Genomic DNA, 9,313 nt, shown 5'->3' with positions numbered 1-9,313 from the left:
AAATGCGAAGGATCGCAGGCCGCAGACTTCATGGAGCAGCGGTTCCGAGATTATATAACGACGGACGGGCTCTCCCCACACTTCTGCGTGGAAAGGGCACACAGGATTCCGACGGGACTGCCCAGTACGGGTCTCCCGCCACGCCCTTTAATAGTCCGCATCCTCAATTACCGTGACAGGGATGTACTTTTACGGAAAGCCCATGATAAATCCACCATCCACTTTGAGAATCAGAGGGTGTCACTGTATCCGGACTACACGAATATGGTACAGAAACAGCGGGCCTCTTATCTGGAAGTGAAAAAGAAACTGAGAGGCGCACAGCTGAAATATGCACTACTCTTCCCAGCCCGTCTGAAAGTGATCCATGGACGGAAATCTCACTTCTTTGAAAGTCCTGCTGATGCTGAAGAAGGGCTGGAAGTAATGGGACTAGATGGTGGTCAGGAAGCCTCCCAGGCAGCTGCCACGGGAACTTCAGAGGAAGGATCAAGTAGTAACTGTCATCCATCTTCCGGACCCGGGAAGGAGAGTAACCGGCGAGGACCGTCGCGGGAACGACAGAAGAAAGAACAACTTGTGGCCCTCTCGATCGCTGGTACCTTCAGGGAAGAATCTGCGAAAATAACCACAGACTCGGAAGACAACACGATCCGATCGGACTCGGAGAAGAGTGTGATTCTATTCCCCACAGTCACTCCTCGAGCTGCGGACGAACTAATAGACAATTGACTCGACAGATGGTGACTAACCCTGGGCGTAGTTCGCGTAGCCGCACTCCGCGATGCTACGCGAAGACGCACTTGCACTCCGCGAGCTACACGTAGCTCCGCGGACATGCGTAGTAGCTTGCTAGACCCGTTCGCGTGCCGTTTTTCGTCTTCGGGAGCGCGGTGCGCGTGTTCGGGGCGCTGCCTGCATGCTCGAGATAGCTAGCGCGCTAAGTTACTCAATGAAGTTTGTCCCGCCCGCTTGCGTTCCCTTATTTCCGGTTCCGGGTCACAAGTAACGTGTTCGCGTTGTGTTAGACATGTTCGGGAACTCATCTTCTCGTTCGCACTGCCAAAGTGCGTGATCGCGTCAAATATCGCGCGAACTTACCGCGGCGGTCGCGACGGGCAGAGCCATCTTCGATTTCACACTCTGGCTATGGTTTTGGGCCTACTTTAGCATCTCACTCCTATCTCTTCCATCCTGGTCTTTTCCCTCCGTTTTTCTAACTTTCTTTACTTATTACCTATTTCTGTCTGTGCCTAGGTTTATATTTCTCATTTTATTTTTACTTTTACAACTTTTTTTGCAACTTTTCTCTTGTTTTATATTACTTCCTTCTTTTATCTTTCTTCTTTCTTCCCCTAACCTTTTAGTCTTCAAATTTCCTTCTCCCCTCCACCCAGAACCATGGTGAAGGGTGCCAGCAGCATCGGCGGCTCAAAGGGCAAGGCGGCTGTGCCGAAAAAAACCCGGCTGCCTTGCGGCAGAATGCGCCCGGCAGGAGTGACGCCCCGCCAACTTTTTGGGGAGGAGGAGGTGGCCGCCCTGGTCTTTTTTATCCAGCGTCACCTCCCCTTGACTTTGGCAGCAGGCGGCAGGCCCGGCTCCGGCTACCAGCGCATTGAAGAGCGTCTCCGGCGGTGGGCGAAGGTGCGCCGTGCAGTCTTCCGCTGCTCCGGTATCCGGCGTACCCACCATCAGCTGTCCCACCGCTGGGCCGACATTTTGGACCGGGAGCAGGACCTGTTGGACCTGCTTGGTGTGGAGGTTGTGGGTCTTGGTGAGTGGCTACCCCAAAAATAAAGTGTGTATATACATATATATATATATATATATATATATATATATATATATATATATATATATATATATATATATATATATATATATATATACATATATATATATATATATATATATATACATATATATATATATATATATATATATATATATATATATATAGTTGTGCTCAAAGGATCGAATAATAAAACCTTAGATCCTACTCCCGCGAGTGCTGTTTTCTTTACAAAAAGAGAAGAAAAGTAGCGGAGATATATATAGTTGTATAAATATTGTTATTGTATCTTTGTAAATATTGGCTGAATAAGTAACGCGATGACTGTTGCTCCTAGTTACATTTCCGATGTATTCCGGTATATCTACTGTCATTGTATGACAGTGTTCTTCTTCTTCACTGGCTCTTGCGTGTTGTTTCAACTTGCCGCTAGCTGTTGCTGTTTATTGATGTGAGATTTTCTTTATTGTTGAGAACTGAAGTTAGTTAATGCTATTAATAGAGTCTTGTCCTTCCTTTGTCCGTCAGTGAAATAGCGGTGGATGGATAATTGTACGTAGTTTGCATATTGTAGCATTTTTTTCACGGCCTTCTCTTCTGCATGAATCGAATCCTTTTCTTGCAAAGAATGCTAACGTTACTTTGTTCTTCTTACCTCAGCCAGGGCCGGCTCTAGGGGGCATGTGCAAGCTGTGCAACTGCACAGGGGCACCAAACTTCAGGGGCCACCGCACCAATAGATATCCTTAATTTAATAATACTCTAAGGATGGATACATATTTGCGTTGCGGCCCCTGGCATGGATTTGTTGCCTCCGGCTCTGTTCCACTGTAGCAGTGTTTTTTGCAATGATGTCTATGTTTCACAGCACTCAATGTTTTTCTCTTTGTTTATTATTTTTTACATGAACCACAGAACCCAGGGGCAAGCAGAATACAGGGACCGAGTCGGCGGGTGAACCACCACTTACACAGAGCTCCTCTACTGAGGATCCTGCTGCTGTCCCCAGTAAGTCCAACAGTGCTTGTTTTTTCCTCTGTAATGTGTCTGCTTTGGCAATTGACAGCAACCAAGTATGCATCCAGAATGATGTTTGTCTAGTATTTTTGTAAACGTTAGTATAGCACTACTAGTCTTGTGGGTATTCTATCTCCTATGGAGTTATATACATATTACACAACTATGTAACTATGCACACGAAAATTGGATGTTGGTACTGATAGGCAGGTTGGACCTTACTTACACCTCAGTCACAGAACTCTGAGGAACGCACAATTCACTGAACGACAGCCTATATGGCCTGAGTCATTGGTCAATTATTCAATTCACACTCCTGAACCCCAATACCAAGATGCCGAATGCTTTTAGTACACAAACCGTTACCTAAGAAACCCCCTTTTGCTCACTCACTCGTGTGAGTCTCCAAGACAACAGACACTGAAAATAAACTTCAGAGTCAAAGTGGTCATTCAAAAGCTTTATTTTGTTAGAAGTAAGTAAGTAACATCAATGTTTTTAAGTTGTTCCGTCAAATACGTTGAAGGGCCCACCAGAAAAAATCCAGAGTTAAAAAAGGCATAATAAAGTAATCAACATTTTTACAGCTACTAGTGCACAATAGGGAAATGTGGCAACTATCGGAGACCTCTCACCAACGTATACTGGTCAGATATTCCTCTTTTTTTGTAAGCTATGGAAATGTCCGCTTCGTAGAAGGCAATCTTCTCATCTGCCGAAAAATAATGACAAAAGTGGTGCACGTTAGACAGTATGAAATACATTTATGCCAGTTTTATGCAGCCATGCTAAAAAGAAGTTGTAACCTGTAAGCAAACTCTATTCCACAATCCACATAGAAAACTTAAATACGGGCCCTTTTACTTTCCCACCTCTTCAGGTGTATGCATTGAACAATGATGTGTTGCCTCAGAGCGTCTTCTCGTACTGCGCAACAAGCTGCGAGTTAACATGCGCAAAACTGGATACATTGATGTACAAAGGTTACATAGTTCACTTCCAATTTCCAAGGACTAGAGTAGCAGGACAGATGAGATGAGCTTGGGTACCATACCATAACAATGAATGCTAGTAATATGTGTAGTGACTCTGCTGTACTATGCAATGTGGACTCATACTGATTACGTACGTTGTACTTAACTGTTTTGAAGAACTCCATTCTTGGTGAACAAGTACAAAGGGGGCTGTGCATCCATCTAAAAAGGTGTACTTATTTTTATAGGTGCAGAACCCTTACCATCGACCAGTGCCGACGGGGACAGCGGCGCAGCTTCAGCGATCCCGGCGGGGACAGGAGGAACAGAGGCACCTACACCAGAAGCAGTGGGGGGGGAGCCAACAGCGGCGGGCGATGGTAAGTTACATTCAATAGTGATCTGCATTACTTGGTGGGAGGGGAAAACTTTCTCACTGTACTCTACTGGAAAATATATGATGTTACCTTTACTTGTCATTAGCATGCTAAGCATTACCACTACAGTAATGCAAGTGGCTGATAGCAGTCGGATGCATGGGTTGTTGTTAAAGCATGTAAAGGGGAAAACACAGCTGCCAGCGTGGTTGGGAGACACACCCAATACCGGTGGTTAGTGGATAGTCTCAGCAGCAGCGGTGTTTTGGGCAAACCCAAAGGCAAGGGAAGGAGGGGACGACTGGGTGCATGGGTCGTTGCTGGTGAAACACAAACCAAATAAGGTTTGTTGCGCGGTACAAAGTATTATAGTCTTTACTAGACATGTACTACTAGCTGCCCCCTGTTAATTAATGTTACTTTGAGAGTGTTCCCGCCTTCCCGGAATCAGAGTATATAATACAAAAGGAGATATGAAAAAGACAGGTGTTCGTTCTAATGTGTGTGACCGTTGAAGTACACCCATGCTAATAGGGCAGGCATAATGCCGTGACAAAAAGTCCAAAAAATTAATAGAGGCTGTAGAATGTTCAAGATAGACGCAACACAATTTTTGGTACTCAGCTTGCTTGCTAGGGCTACTGTGCCGCCCACTATGTGTTGAATCAATGTTGTGTTCTTGATTTGCGGGGAGTTTGGATTACAACAATTCTGTTTCTTTCTTTATAGTTACTCCTTCCCAAAAACCAACAAGGAAGGAGTTGGCAGTCCGGGCCCGGCAGCGGAAACTGCAGGCAATTGTAGAGGCCTACCGCCGGCTGGTGGATCAGGCCGAGGAGGAGGAGGAGGAGGCGGCGGCAGCAGCTGCTGCCTCTTCCAATGCCCCGGGCCCCAAGCCTGCAGGACTACGTCGCCGTGGTCAGGCAGCCGCCCGCCGCCGCGTTGTTACATCTTCGGCGGCCCCCCCACAACAACAACAACATGCATGCAAGTGTAGGTGCCGTGATTTCCAAGCGAAGATTCTCCGCCGGGTAGCGAGTAAGTTGGAGGAGGAGCGGAAGAAGCTGGAGGACGGTCTAGAGGAGCGTGTGAAGATAATGGTGGACAAACACCTGAAAGCCCGCCGGCTTTGAAATGGACCCTGTTTTTTGCCCCTTTTTTAATCCTTTTGTTGGTGGGTGGGATGTGGGAGTTGGGGTGTACATTTGGGTTGAAATTTGGTTGGGGTTAGGGGAGGGTAGGGACAGCTCTGGGTCAGGGGGTTACATTTGTTATATATTTTATTTTTCTATTATCATTATGAAAATATAAAAATAAAACAAAGATATTTTCACAAGAAAACATTTGAAATTCATTTGTGTTTGTTGGGGAGGTGGAGGGGGGACTGTTTCACCAAATAATGTACGTTGTGCAACATGAACATGAACTACGAACGATAAATTAAGTACTGACTGCACCTGTAGTAGTAGGGTCACAAGTGCATAAATAATTTATATTATTAAATAACATGGGAAAATTGCCCATCACGTGAGTCTGAAGTTACTAGTATACTTTAATTCCATGCACATTTGCTCAGAGTCCGCTAAACAATCCTATGCAATGCATTGCATCATTCCTTTAATATACCTGTCCTAGTTGTCAGGGAAGAGGAGCTCGTCCTCAAACTCTGTGCGTTCAGACAGAAGTAGGTCATGTAACCCAGTAGTGAGGACGTCTTCGCACTCGCTTTCTTCATCCGGCGGTGATTCACGTACTTGATAGTCTGGTGGTATGAAGCGTTGATTCATTTTTATCATTGTCAGCCGCTCCACGCTTTTGGGGGAGAGACTAGTCCTTTTCGATGTGACAATGGCACCAGCAGCACTGAAAACCCGCTCAGAAGAGACACTGGCTACAGGACAAGCCAGATACTTTATCGCCAGCCTGCTCAGCACTGGCCACTGTCTCCTTCTTTCATACCAATAGACCAATGGGCTTTGCTCCATGAACACCTCTGTTGTGTCATCCAGATAGGCCTGAACCATCCGCTCAATGTTCATTGGTGCTCGGCTTTGCTGGTCCTCTTTTCCCTTTGCAACAGCAACGGACTTACCCATCCCTTTCTGTAGAAAAAAAGCAGTTATGCTTTTGGTTGGGTCTGCTGAATCAGATCGTGTAGGTGCTGCTTTTGGTACTGTTGGTGCCTGCTGGAAAGCAGACGCACTGCTCTCATGCTGTGAAGAACTTGCGTCAGGAGTACTTGGACTGGCCTGGGCTGGCAGTGGCAGGCCTTTAAGTAACAGCCGTTCAGTTTCTAACTCATTAGCTTCCGCAGCTATGGAAGTTTTGTACTTGTCAACATCCTCATCTGAAAATGGAATTACTTCGTTACTGCTGAAAAATAATTTGTACCGTGGACCCAAGATTGTTGCAGTTATGTAATGTTCACCTGACACAATATTGTTGAGCCTTACATTTGCACACAAGCGGTTGCCTAAGCCCTTGGCTAAGGTATATGCATCAACTTTTTGTTCGTCACCTTCGTATGTTTGACAGACCTCTTTCACCTGTTGCTCAAGCATGTACAACAATGGGATGGTTTGGCCCATAGTACAGTCCTCCCTGCTAACTGCACGTGTGAAGACCTCAAAGGGTTGTAGCATCTCTGTGATGCATTTAATGAGGTCCCACTGCCACATCTCAATGGTCAGGGCTTTAAGATTAACAGTAGGATCCCCTAATCTTCTTGACATGACATAAGCATTCAGTGGGATGTACTGCTCAAAGAGACGCTCAAGCATGAAATAAGTTGAGTTCCAACGTGTTGGGACCTCCTGGATGAGTGCTTTGACTGGCAACTTATGCTCATGCTGAATGACCCGTAGCAGCTTCCGTCCTTTGAAAGAATGGTTAAAGTGCGTGCATATTCTTCTGCAGATGGCCATTATGTTGCTGACTTTGGCTTCATTTTTCAGAAAGTCTTGCACGACTAAGTTTATGCAGTGTGCCAAAGAGGGTACCCTGAAATAATGTCCTTCTCTCATTGCCTTCACTACATTACTGCCATTGTCGGTGGAAACAAAACCAATCTTAAGGCCTCTTGGTTTCAGCCATTCAAAGACCTTGTCGTTAAAGTCAGACAAAATGTTTTCAGCAGTATGACTTTTGTCCATACCAAACATGGCTATAGTTGCATGTCTGCGCGTATCATTGAAAATTCCAGCAACGTCACGGAGGCCTGAAGTTAACTTGTCTTTAACACCTGCAAAAGAGATCCAGTGTGCGGTGATGCACATGAAATCTGTAGCATCGCAACTGCTCCACATGTCTGTTGTCAGGTGGATACAATGGACAACACTCTGTTGTAAGGCTTTCCCAATCAATTCCAGCACGTCGTGGTGTAGTGCTGGAACAGCCACTCGGGCAAAATAGTAGCGACTGGGAACGTTCCATTTTGGGCAGAGGGTTGCCACTAATTCCAGAAATCCAACAGCCTCAACAAATGAAAATGGGAGAAGGTCCAGTGCTAACATTTTCGCAAGTTTGGCATTGTACAAACGTGCTACTGGGTGGTTCCGCTCGTACTTTCCCTCCTGCCTTAACATGCTAGGAATGGTAAGCTGCTTTGCATGTCTTTGAGTTATGCTAGACGGACCACCTTGCATCGCAGACTTTGCACTCCTTGGTGTCTCCAGCTGACTCTGGTGCCACTGAGAAGTTGCTGATGCGGCGGATGTGGACTTTACCACTCCAGTGCTGGCGACAGGGGTCCATTGTGTACCACTCCTAGATAGAAGGTCATCGTCTCCCTCTTCTTCTGCCTCCTGGTCAACCATGAGTGGACCTTGTACCACTGTATCCCCACCAACACGAGTGCTAACATTTTTTAAGCTTGCAAGGTGGTTCTCCCACCTGATCAAGTGTGTTTTTTTCAAATGGGTCGTTTGGCCTCCAGTCCCATAGTTTGTACCAAGCTTACCACGACTAACATTGACATGACAAATGGTGCATACAGCAATGTTCTCCTGAACTGGGTGAACCGTAAAGAAGTCCCACACTGGGGAGGTAAACTTTTGTCTCCTGCCATAGGAAGAGGAGGACCCACTGCCAATGCCGGATGGACTGGAGGATTGTGGAATTTCACTATGGGACAGCTCAGTCCTAGTACTGCCACTACCTCCTTCTGTTGAAGTGGCGCTTCTGCTGGATGTCGGATGCTGCTGGGCCTTCGCTGATGAAAAAATTGGAGCTGGTGTTACTTTGGGTGTTGAGTGTGTAGGAGTTATGCGTGGTACCTGCTCATCAGTCATTGCAGCATTTCTGGATAGGGTGAAAATGTTGGTCTCTACATCCTCTGCACCAGGAATAACGCTTGTGATGATGACAGTGTCAGACCCGTCTTTATCACCAGCAGTATCCTGCTCACCTACATCGACCTCCATAAGTTCAAGCCTGCCTGGAAACTTCCTTTTTCCTAGCATGGTCTTCTTGGGATGTCTCTCCTTTGAATGCGCAGATAGTTGTGGCTGCCAATCCGTATCAAGGTCATCGGAAGGGATGCTTTGCGAAGAACTCGATGCACTAACCCTCCTTTCCCTTGGTGAATTCAAAGGAAATAGATCACCTACAGAAGTGGCTTCCTCTTCTTCTTGCGCGGAAGGAGGCTCTACTTCCTGAACTGCCCCGACTTCGGGAGGAACAACTACTACTATTTGGTGCGGAGATGGTGGTTGTTGTTCTTGAGGAAGTACTATTGCGGGCTGGGGTTTTTCAACAACAACTGTTGCGGGCGGTGGTTGTGGTTGTTCAACAACTGTTGCGGGAAGTGGTTGTGGGTGAACAACTCCTATTGCGGGCGGTGGTTGTGGTTGTTGAACATCTACTGCTGGCGGTGGTTGTTGAGCACTTCCATCTTGCGTGGATTGTGTACTACTTTGAGACAACGATAAGTTTAGTTCTGGCTCAGTATCACTGCTCGCAAGCAGAAGGCTGGCTACCTCTTCGACCCTCATCATGTGCTTGGCCCTGGGATGCTGGCTTGCCCCCACTAATGCAGATGTGCTGGTCCCAGCTTGCACCCCAGACCCCGCTGCTGCAGGCGTACCTTTTGGGGTGCCAAAAAAGGTTTTGGGGTCCATACCAGACTTAAGTGACACTTCCTTCTGCTGTTCCTT

General features: G+C 46.5%; 1 protein-coding gene across 1 annotated transcript; it reads left to right on the top strand.

Annotated features, from left to right (window-relative positions):
• The first annotated feature begins 264 nt into the window (after positions 1–264).
• On the top strand, positions 265–5,310 carry LOC144768991 (uncharacterized). Its single transcript, XM_078652980.1, has 3 exons — positions 265–673; positions 2,708–2,800; positions 4,890–5,310. The coding sequence occupies exons 1-3, from the start codon at positions 265–267 to the stop codon at positions 5,291–5,293; spliced, it is 906 nt and encodes a 301-aa protein (XP_078509106.1). The 3' UTR covers positions 5,294–5,310.
• The last annotated feature ends 4,003 nt before the right edge of the window (positions 5,311–9,313 follow it).

This window comes from Lissotriton helveticus, chromosome 7 (genome assembly GCF_964261635.1).
Source record: "Lissotriton helveticus chromosome 7, aLisHel1.1, whole genome shotgun sequence".
NCBI classification, from domain to species: Eukaryota; Metazoa; Chordata; class Amphibia; order Caudata; family Salamandridae; genus Lissotriton; species Lissotriton helveticus.
The sequence above is the reverse complement of the archived record's forward strand: the minus strand, read 5'-3'. Positions and strand labels throughout refer to the sequence as shown.

Coding starts and splice junctions, on each gene's coding strand:
- LOC144768991 (XM_078652980.1), top strand. CDS start 265: ATGGTACAGAAACAGCGGGCCTCTTATCTGGAAGTGAAAAAGAAACTG. Junction 674..2,707: donor CCGATCGGACTCGGAGAAGA/GTGTGATTCTAT, acceptor CATGAACCACAG/AACCCAGGGGCAAGCAGAAT. Junction 2,801..4,889: donor GGATCCTGCTGCTGTCCCCA/GTAAGTCCAACA, acceptor CTTTCTTTATAG/TTACTCCTTCCCAAAAACCA.